The following is an 18,775-nucleotide window of genomic DNA, read 5'->3' as shown; positions in this document are numbered from 1 at the left end:
TATGAAGTTTGGCTGATGAACAACACGTCCTTTGAGAAAAAGAAAAAAAATGCAATAAAACAGTAAAAAAGAAATTAAAAAAAAAAACAGTGAACAGCTTCTTTTGTGACAGTGTTACAGTTTCAGGTGGGTCTGATATGGCTGCTTGAAATCCACATCAGTCCACGTTCAAAAATGTTCAGTGCCTGTTTACAGATACATGTATGTTGTTGATGCAGATGACAAAAAAAAAACCCACGACGGCAGCGTGAGAAGGTAACAAAACGTGCTTCTTCAGGAACATTTAGAGTCCAACAGGACATATTATTTCATGTTCCATCAATTCATCTGACCTCTTTACACTGAAACAAAAGATAGATTTAATTTCATCCAGCAAAGCACACCGCTGTTAACTTGGACAATTTGCTTAGATGTAAAAAAAAAAAAAACATCTGAATATAGATTAAAGATTTTTTTCATCAAATTAGTTGCTTTTCTTGTCAAGAGTTGTACTTGATGATAAATATAAAGCTTACGTTAGCTTAGCTTCCCACCCACAAATCATTCACTGCTGCGAGGTCTTGCTTACCGGTCCTATGTAAGCTAAGCTAACAGTGTTGCTTCATATTTAGCAATAGAGTATGAAAGCATCCCCACAGACTCTAGTGTTCACACCCAAAGCTACAATTTTACACACATTTTATAACCTTGCCACAAACTAGACTTGGGTGCTGACATCTGAACTTAATTTAATGAATGTGTCTCAGAGTGCACATTCTTTAATGCTTTTGTTACCGCTCTGCCTGAACATACAGATTTTACATGGATGAGATGAGTCCCTTCTGTGCTGTTTAACAACAGAGGGTGGTGTGTGTGTGTGTGTGTGTGTTTGTAATCAAATAAGAACATAGAAAAGTATTTTCAATGCTACAGTTAAGGATTGGTGATCAGCTTTCTCTGATAAATTTCAAAGTCAAGATGATAAGCAATCACACACTCCTGGGCAGCACGACCCTGAAGAGCAGGGACACTGTGCTGTCATGTTTTCTTTTTTTTTCACCCTGCGGCTACTGTTTAAAGCTCTATGGTCATTTTCTGCATTTTAAATCTGAAAAAAAAAAAAAAAAACGGAGGTTATACATCTGCTCGGCGAGGCATGATGCTGCTCCGGAGGAGGAATACATTTCACTCCACACTGCTAATAAAACAGTCAGGATCTCAGTCATCATCAAAAGTTGTCGAGCAACCAGTGAAAAATAGTGAAAAGTTGCTTAACTCCTGATTAAAAAGCGCTGTCTGGTAAAATTTCTCTGCAAATCATGCATGTGGAAATAACCGACCATAGTCTATATTTGTTAATACAAAGAGGGTCATTTAGTCATTCTGACAATTCATGAGACACTCAAAACAAGAATTAAGTACCCATAACCGTCAATATTAGTCAAACATACTAGAAGAAAAATATGAACCTCTCAAAAGAGTTTGTCATATTTTTTAATTGTCTGCATACTGCAGTACTTGAATACATACTCATACAGTATTGTTTATAGCAAATAACTGAATTATTTCATTTATTTAGCACAAAGCATGCTGAATAGAAAAATGTCACTTTTTGTAATCATCTAAAGTGACGGTAAAACTCTTTTATTTTCACCTGCAGATCATTTCTCAACGACTGTGATCTATCTACAAAGGCATGACACAAAACCAAGAGGCTTAGGCATCGAAATCAATAAAGAGAAAAGTGATTGCCTAAAACTGTTCACTTCAAGCAGTACCCGCACAAACATCATCTCTTTCCCAAAGTAGCACAAACACCTCTGGAAGAGGTACGAAAGAGACGACACCAGGGTGTCTGCGTTCACGTAGGAGGAATAAAAAAAAAACATTTGGGTGATTTTTGCTGGAAAACAGGCCCGTCTCTGCTCTAACTGCTAATAAGAGTGTTGAATGTGTGATGTTATAGAGAGAGAGGAGCGTGACAACCCGAGAGAGAGAGAGAGAGAGAGAGAGGGGGAAAGTGAGACAGAAAGAGAAAGAGATCTTGAGGTCTGTTGTGAAGCATAAAGAGGCACCAAATCCAACTGAGGGAAACACATAAAAACCAACATCAATAAACATAAACTCGTCTTTCTTTAGCCATGATGCACTGTGGGAAAAAAAAAATTCTATACAACGTCAATTCCAAAATTCCATTTAGGGTCAAGAGCTAAATGTTTCCATCCAACAAAAAGACATTTAAAGAGAAGTTATTGAACTTAAATTGATGCTAAAAGTGAGTGAACTGACTAGTGACCTTACATTAGTGGAGTGTTTAAAGAAAGAAAAGAAAAGAAAAGAAAACCCACTTCTGCTCCACGCTACTGTTTAGACACAGTGATAGTCTGACCGGATGTGGCTACAAAGAGAACAAGAGGAATAGAAAAATAAGTCGGTGTTGTGTTCTTACGACACGGTGCTGCACTCATTTCATTACAAATTCACAACTGCTGTGCAGTGTCCACTGATAAACAACCAAAAGGTGCATGTGTTACTTCACGGCCAGTGGAATTTATAGCTGTTCTTTAATGATATAATGATGAACAGTGCACACCTCGAAGGCAGACACCCACTCCAACCAGCTCGTCTCCAACTCAGCCCTTCAAAGTGAGACTATGTAACTTTTGAATAAACAACATTTACCATTGGCTCAATGGGAGCCCTCGCTTGTGGCAGCTAAGACTAGCTAATGCTATCAAACCTGCTTGGCTCAGCTATTTATTCTGCTTCTATAAGGGTAATGTAGTTTTGCAGGGCCAAACCAGGCATTAGTGATCCAACAGGACTCCTACATTGAAGAATAATCTGTTAAAAGTTTATGATACTTGTAATCTTAAAGCTGCATTTAGCCACAATGTGTCCCTATAATATGCATTTAGGCTGCGTTCAGCACAAAACTCTATGAAATGCTGATTGGCCCCTGAACAGAATGCGGTTAAGGTTTCGTGCAGCACTCTACAACCTTTGTTTAGCAAAAGTTACATAGTCTTGCTTAAAAAAAAAAGACTAAATGTTTACAGTATAAGATGACAAGGACAAGTCCTGTGTGGCCCTGAATACCTCACATATACCTCACAGGCTGGGGCTGGGTAACAGTGTCACAGAAAAAGTCATGATGTGGTTGCTCCTCAGTTAGGAAAATACTGCACAGGGTCAGCTACAAGTGTTGTAGCCTGAGTAATGAGAGTTTTCCTGACAGTAAAGTCAGCCTGTCAAGTTCCAGTCGTCTATCGCACCAAGACTCCAGCACACAGCCACATAATGTCAGACAACACATTTATTTGTTTTCAGCAAGGTTTCTTTTTTTATATATATATCATCACGAAGGCATATACTATTTTTCTCTGTATATTACTTGTTATAATATATATATTTATATCATATTTATATAGAAACAAAATAAGCGTACATTTTTGCTGAATAAGATTGAAGAATATCAGCAAAGGGCAATGTAAACCATGGTCCATCTAAAACAGGTGAAAGGTGCGGTATAGCTCGCCCCTTTCCCAGCTCACCCACAGTAACAGATTTGCATAGGCAAAAATGGGATTAGCCCTTAGACAGTGGATTCCTGAATTCTTTATAGAGATGCAAAATCTAGTTCAGCTCAACACAATTAAAAACAAACATACATACAAACAAAAAGAAAAAAAGAAAATAATAATAATAATAATAATAATAATAATGTCGACTAGGCCAAGCTCTCTTTAACCCCTCTGGTCATATACATAGTCATTTTCTGTGCACATTTTTGTTTACAGTGTTAGGCTTCAAGTAGATCTAAAAACAACTTGTACATTGACAACTAGATGTGAAATAAATTAACCAACATGAGAGGTAGTGAAAAGCCTACAGAGACGTTTGTTTTTCTTTCTTTTTTTTTTTTATACAAAGGAAAAAAAAAAAATAAAACGTGTCAGTAAGGCCAAAGCTTCGCAAACCTCCTCCATCCCGTCGGGACACTTCAGCTCTCAACATTTTTTTCTTTCTTTTTGTTTTTTTCAGTCAATAGAACCAAAGCCACTTGTCAAAGAGCCACTCACTTGGAATCCATGGAAATTTTAAAGACAAAAATCTAAAGCCAGCACTAACTTTAGATCACATCTAAGATCACTTCACATCATCGTCATTGCTTGTAAAATCCACATTTGAAATGCAGTTATTAAAAATAAACAACCGTGTACTTTTCCCCCCAACCTTGTAAAAGTCACAATAAATTAAGAGGAAAGGACTTGAGCAGAAAACCTGCAGTTCTGCCGTGTGTGTCCTCCCCATAAAACGCTCCCAGTTTTTAAACTCAAGACTGTCCGTGTGAGCGTTTGGCAGACTCGTGCCAGCTTCGAACCTGCTGGCTGTGGGCTCCCCGCTCTTTATGAGTATTTAATAAGGTACACACATCTCACAATTTATAAATGTAAACTCGGTTTGATTGCACCATGATTTCATTATCTGGTTCTTGGTGAAACATTCTCATTGTTATTTACTACTCAGCAACAAGGAACCATAGCTGTACTGTGCAGAGGAGAGAGGGGGTGGGCGGCGGGAGGGATGGGGGAGTTATGGGTGACGAGCATCCTTTTGCTGAGTCAAAAAGTTCCAGAGTTGTCCAAATATACAGCATCTAAAAAACTGCTTCCTGAAAATGAAAATGTGAACTTTGATCCATCGGTATCAGAATTAATCAACTATTCTTCTGCTTCTGATCAAACTGGGCGCATGCATGCACAGCTCTTCATTAAAGCAGCCAAGCAATAACAATCAAGCCCTTATTATGGATATTAATGTAGTCTGCATGTGAGTACTGTATTGCCAAAGGTTAAATAGAGTACATTTCAATAAGGAACACTGCAAAGCTGTGCAGTGAGGATGGGTTTCAACTCATCTTCCTGTGATGACCGGCAGTTTCAACTAGTTTCAGCAAGTGAAAATGAATGATCCATTTCCTTATTTAGTTTCTCCTGTAAAAACTTGCAGATGCTAACTATAATTTTAACAACAATTCAAAAATCCCAAACATGGTGAGACGCAGCCTCAAATCTTTCATCACTAACTACATCCAATTGCACTGGATTCTAAAGTCCGCTACACATTCTGATCTTACACTTTGATCTAGACCAAGCTTGGCACGTGAACTTCAGGTAGTTAAAGGAGACAACAACATAGATGCCTCTTCATCAGTGAGGAGGAGTGGCACTGTTTCATTGACACTTGTTTTTTTTTTTAAGACTGCACCAACCAAACCAGGAGGTTAGCTATCCATCAAATGGCATGATGAATATACGTGGAGGCTCAGTTAATTAAAAAAATAGCATATACTGCACTCATGCACTTTCTACTGCACATCCACAGGAACAAGGTTCATGTTCAAAGGTTCACATCATAATAACAAAACGTCCTTTTTATATACTAAAAATGTTAATGGGACATTTGGCAAGACCCTCTTAAACTTTTTCTGTAAAGTGTGTACCATACACACACACATAGCTGTTATCGTCGCATGCTGTCAAAGTCAGATTAGAAAAACAAACCAGAGTGTGCAGGGGCTGGCAGTGGGATGGAGGATTACCAAGGTTAAGCATGCTAACTGCTTGCCTACAGCATGCTGAAACCAAGTTGTTGGAAAAAAGGCTAGTGTGTAGCTTAACAAACTTCTCTGCTAGCCTGGCGCAGTAATATGTTCGCCATCATTACACCAGCCTGCTTCACTAGCTCTGGTAAAAAAAAAAACATAGTCAGGCAGTAGCTTATAACTGCAGGACTACAACACACCGGAATACCCAGGAAATATCAAATGTCTCTTCACAGCATCTTTGACATCATGTTTGGCACCCGCTTCGCACAATATCTGCTGATATTGGACGCCCGAGGACTGTCGTATATCTACAGCATCTAAAGCTAAAGCCTTACAGACAAAGGCCAGGGCTCAGTAACCCTGCATTTACTGCTACTGTTCTCCAAGCAGAACCAGCCTTCCATACTCCTGAATCCATAGTAAAACACTAAAACCCTCTTTTTTCTGCTGAAGAACTTTTTAAATGTTGATGACTGACAATGTGGGTTTCTTTTTTTATTTTCTCCAGCTGGTGAGTTTTTTTCCCCACACCTGTGCTTGTCAGGCTGTGATGGTCTGAGTTGGAGGGAGGAGGGAAAAAAAGATGGGAGGTAGGGATTGTTGGACAAACTGTGGTTGCTTTCCAAGAAAAAAAAACCCTCCAGCAGCACTTGTGCTGCCTCTTTTCTTACATGTAAAGGCATTGTGATTTTCTCAGTGGAGAGATTTTTTTGTTTTAAAAGTTCATGAGTAATAACAGATGTAGCTGCCCAACCACAATTCTAGCCCTTACTTCTCCCAGTTAAAGAATCCTAAAGAAGGAAAGTGCTTGCACGGATGGACGGATGGATGAAAGGATGGACGGATGGCTAAGGTGTCGCTGCTGCCTGTGCCTTCAGGATATCCTCAATAAAAACACTGCAGTAAGCTGAAAATTGGCAGAAGTGTACCTTTTTCCCTTCACTGAACATAGACAGCCAGACAGAAAGACAGCTCTCCTGCTTTAATACCTCTCAAAATTCAAGAACGGTTGCAGTCCACGGCTTATATCTTCAAGCTACTGTAGAGAGAGAGAGCTGCATGCGGAGCCAGTGCGTCTACTGGTTAAAAACACCCACCAGCAACAAGTAGGTGTCATGTTCGGGCAGTGAAGGAATCAAAACGAAATTAAACATCTGAGGAATGGGACAGCAAGAAAACAAAAGACAGTGATGATTAAAGGATGAGGTCTTAATATTACAGTACAGGAACAGTGGGCTTGTCCTCCCCCCCTTTCCCTCTCTCTCTCGCTCTCTCTCTCTCTGTCTCTCTCTTGTTCTGTCCCCACTGCCTGATGAGTCCACGTCCACCACTAGCAGGCCGTCAGGTCGGCCGTTTACACCAATAGCTAATACGTGAGTTGGCCAGTCAACCGAAACAAACAGCACAAATTGCTAGCAAAACAATCACTGGCCAGCATTAATGGTCTCAAATTGACCAAGTACTAACCAGCAACTGGATACAAATTGCTTAAAAAATATAAATAAAAAAACCAACCAGCTATCTCGGATGTCATTCAGTCTTTTCAATCGAAAAAGAGGGAGAGATTTTCCAAACCCGACTTCTGGCACCATAGTAGTATTAGAAGTTTAAGTAGTAGTCTCGTTGGCGTACGATGGGCGACGATGAAGAGTGCAGGGGGAAGGGGTCTAGGTGTCGAGGCAGGTGCGCCTCCTGCTGGCCAGGAGGTCTCTGTAAACGGAGGAGTTGAGGAAACGGGGAAAGGAGTCGCGGTGCATCAGGGTGTAGATTTGAAGCTGGGCCTCTTCATACATCAGGTTGCTGGGCTCCGCCAGGCTCTGATTTATTCCTTCTCTAACTCGCGAATCCAGACTCACCTAAAGTGAGGAGAACAAATTTAATTGATAAGCTAGCGGACTATTTTATAGTTTTATTAGGACAATACACAGTGACCACTGGGAGATGAGCTGCATTTGATTAGCCCTTCTACTTGCATGTTATTCAGTGGAACTTCTTGATTTTTGGCCAGCGTTCCTCACTTGGTTAAGCTGTATTTGGCTCCAACCAGGCTAAAATGTAACTCACCTCTTTGGGCGATAATATGGACACGTAATCTTCGTATATGATCCTGGCCTTCTCGTCCACCACCGATGGATTTGTCTCCTTTTTCAGCTCTTCGCAGGCCAACCAGAAAAGCAGGTTGTCCTCGCTGTACTCAGAGCGCAGGAACTCCCGGAAGACCTCCCGACCTTCTAACGAGCGCAGCATCATCTCAAAGCTCCGTGCCCATGACAGCACCTCGTCCAGACTGGGGTGTCTACAGGTGAACGTGTTGATGAGAACAACAATCATATACCGACATGAATAGGACACACTAGAGATGGTAATGGCTGGACTTACTGTTCTTCTGCAGCTTCAATACTGTCCATCTTGGTGCAGGTCTGTCGTTCACTCCTCTCCATCCTGTCCTCATTCCTGGATGAGAAGCAGGAAATTGTCAGCCATGTCAAAATAAAAGCCCGGACACGTTTCTGACAGTTTATGTATGGTTTGTGTATCATTGTCCAACTTTACAACAGAAACATATTTATAGAACTAATTTGTTTAAGTAATATTGAGGCTTTGTTATGTATATACTGGCATGGCCGGGTTGAATGACAGGTGGAAATGCAAGCTGCCTGCCCACCTCAGCTTTAGTTAAAATGAAAGATTTCAGTATCACGGTCAAGTTTAATTGATTGTTCAGCTCTATAAGACCTGATTCATTTCCAGTCCCATGTCTATTGTTCCACCAGCTGTCATACCACTCAAAATGCCTCATAATGCATGGCATCATGACCAAGGCGCACCACCAGGCTGAGCAACAAATGGCAGCCATGAGCTTCAATCATTAACATATAAACTGTCCGTTGGAAACTTTATTTTACATTATCCAAACCTTCCACCTGTAACAGCTCTCAACTACCACACATATTATTCAAACTAAGTACAGGGAAACACATTTTTGGAAACCATTAAATGAAAGCTGGCCACATTATGCAGTACTGTTCAGCAGCAGATTAGTCTTTAACGTAGGCCTAACTAAATTTGCACTCTGCGCCTGCACAGTGTAGAAAAGTGCAGATAAGGGAGATATGTGGTTTAAATATAGGAACAGGACTCAGTATCAGCAAATAAAAAGTGGCCCCACAATCCTGCCACTGATCATGGCTCAGAGAGGGAGAGAAACAGTGTCAGAAAGAATCCTTGTTTCTGTTTTATTATTACTTACCGATATTATTATTATTATTACTTAACACCTATAGACATTCTATTTTGATACTTTTGTTTAAACAAGAAATATCTTTGGATAGATTTACTGAATTTACACAAAAGGTTTAGTCTTGCTGAGTTTTCCAAAGTTCTCCTGATTGTGTTCTGCTCATGTGCGCCGTAGAAACTAGCATCCAGTAATATGTGAATACGCTCCCTGCTATATGCAGCTTTTTGTTGGCGGGTTAGGTCAAGCCTTTGGTTTAATAGTTGCTCTCTGAAAAAAATGTTAAAATGGTCTTTTGGCTTTTCTGACTTTAGGCCAGGCAAAATAGACAGATGTCCCATTGAACTCTAGAAAATAGTGCGGGATTTTTAACCATCAATCAACTGATTAAGAAATAAGGGCACCAATAAATCAATAATGAAACCAGTTGTTAGTTCCGCTCTGCTATGTTCATTCTTTCCGCTGTTAATCGCGCTGGGATGAAACAATAAAGCTTCAGTTTAAGTCTTTGTGTAAACACTCGAAACACACACGGTAGCCTCTCTGTCTATCGTAGCTCAGTCACACTTGCTGAGTCCACAATGCAACACACACTGAGCCGTCTATTTTTGTCTCACCATGGAGGATCTTTCCTTCCTCTTGCTGTCTCTTGTCAAAGTCCCCATTGTGTGGCTGTAATGGGCTAAGCTAGCCACAGCCCCCCGGCACCCTCACAATACAGCTAAATATACAGGCTGTTCTTCACAGCTGTTTTGCATGTGATGTGTGGATGGAAATAGAAGGCACCCCGACCAGATAAGGGCCTTGTGTAAGGGTTGTTGAAGCAGGTTAGAGGGTATGGGGTAGGTGGTGAAGAACAGAGAAGAGCCAAAATATAAACTGGGACGTGACCCGTTTTGTGTTTTCACATTCACTGGCTGTCAATCATGGACGAGATCTCCTCTGATTCACACACATCTCTATCACCTGACTCAGCACGATAGTAAAAGGAAACACAGAGGGCCTTCAGTGATTCACATGTAACTCATACAAAGCTGTGTCACATAAACAGCGCAAATTATCCCTCCTCGTCTTGCCACCAAAATAAACAAACATCATAGCGGTGCTGAAAACAATTTTCACCAGCATCTGACTGAGAAACACACACAGCCAAGTCACAGTCCACAAGCTGCCACCACTTCAGATGAAGTGGTGTGAAAGAAGCAGCACATTCACCATTCACTGGCTGAAAACAATGTTCCATTCACTCCTCTCTCCCAGTGAGAGCGGAGCCACAGCGAGGCAGCTGTACGAGCTACATACCAGCTCCTGGTGCCGGTGCCTTGCTCAGGGGCAGCATACAGTCCTAGGAACCTAAGGGTCCTTTCATTTCCACCGTTTGAAACGAAAGCAGTAAATGAGCTGAGGCTACATTTTGTTTTTTAGTATCGATTCATTTGCTCATCATTTTCTCCATTGACCAACAAGTCATTTGCATATTCATGTCCCAAACAATAGTTACAAATAAAAGAAGACTAAGAAAAGCAGCAAAACATAAAACAAAACAATAAAGCAGTCATAATACGGTCATTTAAGATACTCATTTAACAATTAATAACCAAACACTGTTTGTTCGGCTGACCCTCACTCCAAAAAGCTCATAGTAAATGATGATCAGCATCATTTCAAATTCGAAAAATAATAATAATGCAGCTACATAGACCGTGGTACTTATAAAAAATAATAATAATCTAAACAGTGAAATTCTGATACAGTCACATTTATTTGGTGGATTCACTGTATCAAAAATCCTTCTCTGTCAATGTAAGGTCTGTATTTATTTAGATGGATTTTTTTAGGGAACTTAATATCAGTGCTACATCATAGATTAGGTAACGGGATTAAGCGCAGGACCAACTGTTTGTTGCTTCGGGCAACTGGGGTTGTATTTTTTAACACTGTTAAAGAGATCCAGCAGCTTTTCCTCAACAGCACAGCACAAAGAAGACACAAACAAAAGTAACCAATCTCTTTGTTTAATGCTTCGGATTTTACTTTTCCTGTATTTTTCTATTTTTAGCGGCAACCTTGTTTATGCTAATGCTGTACAATAATGTAGTACTGTCTATGGCTCGGTCATAGCCTGAGTTTTTAAAACTATATTAATATATTTGCACACTAGATATACGAGGAAGCCGTATTGTTTATATCAACACATTCATATTATGTTATGTAAATGTAAATGATGTAAATTATACTGGTGGAGTTTGTCTGTTTCTTCTCTCCGTCTGTTTCACCCTTTACTGACAGACATCACTTCAGGGACAGAGTGATGCATACCAGACATACAATGTCAGTAAGGACTTATTACACACATTTAAATGATCACAGACATTGAGAAATCAGGATATAATAACAAATCTGCACCTCAGACAGGTGAGTTGTCACACTGACACATTTAATAAGCTGCAGGTAAATCACGTCTTACCCTGCGGGTGTCAGAACTTTAACCGAGCGGTTGCTATTTTTGGAAAACTTCCATTTCCTATGAAAATGAAATATTACTCTGTGCTGTCTAAGTTTTTATTCCAGAGGCTTCTTCATTATTTTCAGCAGGTTAATGACATTAAAGTGTGTTCTGTATACAGCAAATGGTGTGTGTTTATTTTTACACAGAGACAGGACAGCACACTTGGACGCAACCATCATTCAGGTTAAAATTCAAACAATAAGCGCTGCGGAGCTGAACATAGATGATCTGGCTGTACTTCACTTCTGGACTGCCTGCATATGAAAGGATATGAAGGAGAAGAATCACTTGTGTACTGGTGTGGAGAAATGAGCTGCTCGCTCACGTCCTAAATGAACGCTGCCCTCAGTTGCTCCGCTCTAACTTTTCTGTAGTTAATACTGCAGCTGTATTGTCAAAATAATTAATGGGAATTACTTCTATTTATTGGCATATTTTATCCATCTAGTGAACAAATATCCCTATTGGCAAAAATTTCATAGAAGAAAATAGGGAAATAAAAAGTGCCTGTCTCCAGACCAGGCCACTAAGGCCGCACTGGGGAGCCTACTATATATCTAAATGGAACTGTGATATGTTGTGTAACACTGTTCAGCCCAAAAATATCAAGTTTTGGTCCATGTCGTGCAGCCCAAGTACAGTACATAGCTTTCTTACCAGAGACACTTGCAGCAGCCGCACCAGCAGAGGCAGCAGGTGTTGGGTCGGGGCTGTCCGGGGGCCTGGGGTGGGGCCTCGATGTGAGCCGCCTGCCTTTTTCTCATCTCCACTCCACTCACACTCCGGGGCTTCATATTGGACACACACAGAACACAAACAAAGTTAACAGACTGTGATGAAATGATTACCATCATAACAAAGACACACAGCTAAAAGCAAAAAAAGAGAAGGGGGGGGGTTTGCTCACCAGCAACACATTTATATTAAAGGTAAAGAAAAAACAACTGTGTAAAGTGTGAGTGTGTGTGTGAGAATCAAATAGGGAGAGAGAGGGAGAGGGAGCGAGCGAGCGAGCGAGAGAGAGAGAGAGAGAGAGGGAGAGAGAGAGAAAACACTCAGCCAGCAGGACAGAGAATTCCCTTCCTTGTACGGTACAAGGGTTTCTGGCATTAATCCAAGTCTTTCACTCAGCTTTGACACATGCATTTCAAAGGGTGCACACACACACACATCAAGATTTATACATTACATATACAGAGTCTCATGTGTGCATGCATACATAAATCCATGCATATTATTATTAACCCATTCATCTCGCTCTTTGTACATTCACCTCCCATCTGGCCCATTATGGCCTCTTCCAACATCAACAGGCAGGAGATGAATATTCACCTAAACCTAAATAATGTGGTGCCTCTTTTTCACAATGACCCTGTGGTCAGTCTGAGTTTACTGCTGCTGTCTGATTAAGCTTTGAAATCTGTCTGTTTTTTACAGTATGACACATACATTAGCATTTTATTAGCATGTCAATGTGAGCAGTGACAATGTTAACATGATGTTTAGCAAGTATAATATTCACCACTTTAGTTTGGCTCACTGGCACGCTAAACATTTGCTAATTAAACACAAATGCAAAGCACAGCAGAGGCCTTTACTTTCTGAGAATAGGTCGCACATGCAGAATTTTGTGGATAAACCCGCCAATAAACAGTGACGGCATTGAGTCTGACTCTTTATTCATGGTGTGTGTGCTTATAATGGCAGAGCTGTGGCTGTCCAATCCATGTTAAAAGGTTCACAGAAGAAATAATGTGATATTGTGTGTCAGCAGTATGAAAGGGCTCGCTGACATGGTACAACGTGCCATATGACATACTAAGTACAATGTGCAATGCTTTCATTGCCCTTTCATTGCCAGCACTAAGGTGCTACATTTGTGAATGAGCAAAGGCGGTACAAATATAGGTTATTTTTTTCAGCGAGGCCTATGTCACTGTGGTTTCTTCTTCATTCAAAGCTGAATGACTGATGATGACGATGAACTGGTGACAATTATCAGTGCCATGTCTCTGTTACTGCAGCTAAGCATGATTTCATCATCAGTTGCCTAACAACAATGTAGTCCACCCCTATTCTCCATTAAAGTCAGCCTGGACCTGTGCTGGTCTTCATGGGGGTTTCCCCTGGCCTTTAGAGGAGGTCTAACGGTCAATGTTGTCCTTGTTTGTATAACAGAGGGTGAGAAAAGACCCTTGAACAACACAGCCAAACATAGTGCTTTTCAACCCTTTAGGCTGCTCTAAATAAAAAGACCCCTTTCTAAGAACTATTTCTGATACTGTAAGATACAGTATGGACTATTCTGGTAACACTGTTTATACTTTTCTTTGAAGGGGCCCTCTCATGAACCTAATAAAAGGGAAAACCACTAGAGCTATTCTTTTTGTTTCTTCAGATTCCACTTATAATTTTCTAAATTCAAGTCCTAATTCAACAAGTGTAGCGTGAAAACATACAATAAAAACCAAATGAACAAAACATAACTCTTACCTCTAAAGTCATAGTTCAAATTTACTCCTGATTAAAAGTAACTGTGCCTCAGTGCCATCAGAGGAGCTGTCACTCGCCTCTCTCGTTCCCCTCCGCACACACACACACATGTGGTTTACTACAGTGATGATGCATGCCAGGTAAAGCTGAGCCAACCAGCCAGTTATGCAAATTTAGTCGCCTGACGCCATAAGTTATTAAGCTACCAGGCAACATCGATGGAAAAAAAACAGGCTGCTGGATGCAAACGATGTTGAGAGAACGGCTTTGTTCCAAAACCCAGAGGAGGCCGTATTGACAGAAGATGCAAATTTAGAGTGGAAATACAAATATGAATGCCATAAGTGGGGAGAAAAAGAACAACATGACCTGTAATACATTTTTACACATAGTTAAAAGCCAGAAATCATGTTGTATTGTTTTGCATTGCATGGTAAAGACCTACTAGCAGTGCTGAGAGAGATACAGGACTCATCCAGCTATCACACAGCTAGGACCATAATAAACTAATGTGACATTTGACTTTGGCTCATTTGACCATTGACAGTAAATTACAGTCTGGTGTGGAAGCATGGCAGTGTTCAATGTATCCTCAACATTTGTGCTTAGTTGTCGACCTGCAGACTGTTTTGCTGCATTGCTGTTTGTGCATTGTTTTCTTCTCTCAGCAAAGACGGTACAGTTAAAAAACCATGGACCTTTACGGTAATGACAAAACTGATCACATGATTTACTCTAACTGCATTGGCAGCATCATACAGGGACCTTACAATGTACCCACAGCATTAAGAATGACTTTATTAATCCCCGTGGGGGAAATTGTTGGACAGGGTAACAGACTAGCAATTGAGTGGAACATTTTGGCATCGGTCAACGCTACATCAGCTACATGAAATAGTGTCATAAAATAGTGTTGGCTAAGACCAGTAGAGAGAGATCACTAAATTACCTCACATGTATCCAAACTTTCCTTTACATCTTCCTGCCTTTGAGAGAAAGTTACTTTTATAGCTTTGTCTGCTTTCAGCGTATTAAAACACATCTGTGACTAGCATGGATGTCGCAATGCTGATTATTATCCTATAAGGTCTGATAAGAATTTTTTATAAAGGAAGTGGTTCTTTTTTGGTAACAAACTGCCCTTATAATAAATGAGAAAAACATGTAACAGACTATCAAACACATGTGAGTGACCGTGACAGCTGTCAAACTTACCATGAATTAGTGAGTTCCTAAACACAGGTCAGACAAAGCAGTCATGGCGTGAGGTAATAGGTTGCTGGATGATAGCAGGCTGGTTGACGAAGTGACCAACTGAGAGTCTGTTTGGCTAACGGACTGGCTGCGGGGCAAGGCGTTGAGGTTCTTTTCAGCACAGAGAAGAGGGTTACTACTGTCACCATCCCTGACTGACTGGCACAGAAAAGACACACGAGAGCTGAGGTGAAACTGAGACTAGACTTCCTCCACTTGTTTCCTTAATTCACTCACTCCTTTCGCTTCTCTCCCCGGTGCCTCCTAAGCTTCCTTGGATCTCGGTGAAAGTGTCATTTATGGACTCGTGGGTGCAGGGAGCAGTGAAAGTACAGCATCTGGAAAACAGACAAAGACATGCGTCAAAATCTTCATCGTTCAACTTAACGGTTAAATCATCTGATTATTAACAATGCGCCTACTAAGATAGAAATTAGGAAGAAGAGGGCTCTTTTACCAGGACAGCAATTACCTCAAACATATCTGCTGCTTCTGTGCAGCAGCCAGCACACAAACCGATACTGATATATCACTCGTAAATGAAGGGATGTGGTCAAACTGACAATAAATAAACCAAATCAGGAAATGGGCCAAATGCACTAAATGACTGATGGCACTGTCATCTTCATTACATTTAGTTTAACTATTCATCATGCAAAAGATTAAACTCATCATCGGTGCTGCAACCCAGCACTCCATCACAGTCAGGTGCCATATGCTGGATGTCGTCCCTGAGGGAAGCCTAACGGCTGCAGAGCCTCCAAGGTTCCTCTCATGCTGCATGTTTTTTATTTTCTGTACAGGAATTACCGTTCCAACAACATTCCAACAGCAGCTTTGAAGCGTTCACGCGTTGACCTCATCACTGGAGACTCTTAAACTATCTATCACCAGTTTGTGGAGATTAAGAACAGCAGAGTAAGTAAATAAACATTTAACATCCTGACGTACAGCAGGTATTTTTTGTCTATAGCCTAATCATCTGTTTCTCTTTTTGACCCAAACGTAGCTCTGTTTTTTCCCCAACATCAGCGATGTCAAGAGAAATAAACTGTGGCAGAAAGCAAAAATAAGAGTTCACATGTAGCCCTCACCCTCCCCTATGACATAACATGCCACCTCAGTACTGCTCTACTGTAAAACCAGTCCCTTAGGAGCAGCAACATCAGCTCATGCCAGTTTAAACTGGTCTGAAGACAAAAGTTTCCCTTGTATGTTAAAAGTCTATGAAAAAGGATTTTGCATAGCTGTGTGCAAAGATAAGGCTTTTGCGTTTTTCCTTTGCCTGTTCTCAGAAAAAAAAAATGGCCACAAAATAATATGCTCACAAGGAAGGCAGTCTAAATAATTTCTACAGACATAAGGTGTTTATTAAAAGGACAGTTCACACCAAAATAATGTATTCACATTTTTTCTGTGGCATGCACTGGTATTTATCCATCAAGATGGTCATAATGGTAGCTGCAGAAAGTATATTGGAACTAAATGACACTTGGTTTATGGTGTTTAGAGTTCAAAAACTTCAACTGCTTTAGCAAAGTTTCTTCAGATGGCAGCATGTACTAGGACGAACAACAAAACTCCAGCATGGCACTGCAAAGCTCTGCCTTGGTGCTGTGCAGAGTTCTAACATATGCATGTCTACCTGTTGTAGCTGTTTGTTCCTGCATACTGTTATTTGTTTGTTTGTCAGTGCAGCAGACAAAATAACACTGGAGAGAAACTGTTTTCTGTCTATAGATGTTACAGCAAAACAAAAACAAATACTTTGTTTAAGCAATATTCAAACAATATTCATTTAAAATCAACGTTAATGCCTGATGAGGCAGACACTGTCTGTTTTTGCCTGATAATAAAACCCACAGGTAAAATATCTCCACCCTGCAAGCAAACAACATCCATGTAAGATGTGTAGATAAGACAGCTGCTATTCTGGTAAAGCTCTTTGAATGAGGGGTGAGAGATCAATCAGGAAGTGTCACAGGATGTACTTGCAACACAACCTGGTCTCTCTCTCTCTCTCTCTCTCTCTCTCTCTCAACACACCCATGGGAGACTGCAGTGTGGGTGCTCCCTTAGCTGTGATCTCTTTCCAGTGCATGACATGAGGGAAAATCTTAGCAGAGGTGAAAATGCACAAAAGTTGATGTGGTAGTTTGTGCTGCCTGCACAGTCGTAGCACTGTTGCATCTCCCTGAAGGCCTATGCATATCTTCAGACAGAGAATGGATCGGACCCTCTGTTCACTAGCTTTGCTGGCTAGCTGCTCAGCTGGGTGTTTTACATGGTTTCTCCTGCAGCTGCCCGAACCATCTAAGCTGCTGCTGCTGCTGCAGGTCGGACCAGCCGGGGACTGGGGGGGATCCCCTCCCAGCTGACACTGCCGACTGATAACACAGCTATTCAGAGGGTTGCACAGTGCTGATTGCCGCACAGACATTTTACAGAAATCAAACACCACCCACTTTCTTCTTGCTAGCTTTAGCCGACAGCCAGAGATCCGCTATCTCTCGCAACGAGAGGAGGCGGTGGCAGTTGAGCAGCAGAGGCTAGCACCGTGCTAACGTCAAGCTAGCCAGTCCGTGTGGAGCATTAGGGCAGAATAATCAGCATCTTACCCCTTTGTAGTGGGCTGTCAGTGTCCTACGGTGATAGGTGCGTAAACGCGGAGTCCAGATGCTTATTTAACGACATCATAAATGGAAATCCTGCGGTGTAATGTCCATCGCCGCTGTTTTTCTGCCATCCGCCCCACTTCAGCACCGAACGCCGCCGAGCTCCTGGATGCACTGCGCAGGCGCGCTGCCACCGCTGCTCTGTGGCTGCAGTCGGTGAGAAGATGCACTGCCGAGGCTACACACACACACACACACACACACACACACACGGGGGGGAATCTTTATATCTCTACTGCACAACAACTACACTACCACCCTCTCATATACAAAATATCATAAAAACACAAAGCTGTATTGAGTTTAAAGACACAGTGGTTACGATCAGAGAGACAGTCACAGTCAGTGTGTGTATAAAGTTAGAAAGCCACCATTCACACAAGAGGAAATGTATCCTCAGGTTATGACCCATAAATATAATGCCTTTATAAACCCTCCAAAACTGAGAGCAGTTTCCCCATTATATTACTGCTATTTCCTTTACCAGCTAAAAAGCTCAACATGTTTGTTTGTTAATGTATAAGCTATTTACTGACTTTATGATGCATGTAATGATCATTGAAAATAGATTCCTTAAAAAAAATAGTGGCTATTAAAATAGTGACTATTTTTATCCATGTTATTTTTTGCAGAAAATTATTGTTAGGATGAATGTTTGAAAAAAGGAAATAAGGTTTTTTTTTATTCTTTTCTACACAGAGATTGAATATTTATTAGAAATTTCTGTAGTTTTTCTTACATATATTTACTGAAGCATTTTTTAAAAAAGTGAGAACACTTAAGTCAGAATTTTTAGTGCAAAAATCTGCAGCATGAAAGAATGAAATTATTTTCCCTTTCTTAACACAGGGGGGCACCAAAACTCTGCTCTCTTTTTATCTTGCCCCCTTACACACACACACACACACACACACACACACACACACACACACACACACGCTTTCACAGTGATGCACCACTGTGTTCACCTCATGTAAACACTAACACTGCATGCATAAGTAAGAATTGGTCTTTTA

At 40.9% G+C, this 18,775-nt stretch overlaps 1 protein-coding gene across 4 annotated transcripts; it reads right to left on the bottom strand.

Annotated features, from left to right (window-relative positions):
* Positions 1 to 1,638: 1,638 nt before the first annotated feature.
* On the bottom strand, positions 1,639 to 17,861 carry rgs17 (regulator of G protein signaling 17). 4 transcript variants are annotated; one of them, XM_028423986.1, is made up of 7 exons: positions 17,703 to 17,861; positions 15,322 to 15,422; positions 15,046 to 15,268; positions 11,995 to 12,125; positions 7,970 to 8,044; positions 7,655 to 7,886; positions 1,639 to 7,446 (listed from the first exon to the last, which is right to left on the bottom strand). In XM_028423986.1, exons 3-7 carry the CDS (start codon positions 15,046 to 15,048, stop codon positions 7,258 to 7,260), a joined length of 630 nt encoding a protein of 209 aa, XP_028279787.1. In that variant the 5' UTR covers positions 15,049 to 15,268; positions 15,322 to 15,422; positions 17,703 to 17,861; the 3' UTR covers positions 1,639 to 7,257. The 4 variants fall into 4 exon arrangements, with proteins under 4 accessions (XP_028279787.1, XP_028279788.1, XP_028279789.1 ...); XM_028423987.1 differs by having other exon boundaries at positions 15,046 to 15,243; XM_028423988.1 differs by having other exon boundaries at positions 15,046 to 15,239.
* Positions 17,862 to 18,775: the final 914 nt, after the last annotated feature.

Source organism: Parambassis ranga, chromosome 15, assembly GCF_900634625.1.
Source record: "Parambassis ranga chromosome 15, fParRan2.1, whole genome shotgun sequence".
In the NCBI taxonomy this organism is placed as follows: Eukaryota; Metazoa; Chordata; class Actinopteri; family Ambassidae; genus Parambassis; species Parambassis ranga.
The sequence above is the reverse complement of the archived record's forward strand: the minus strand, read 5'-3'. Positions and strand labels throughout refer to the sequence as shown.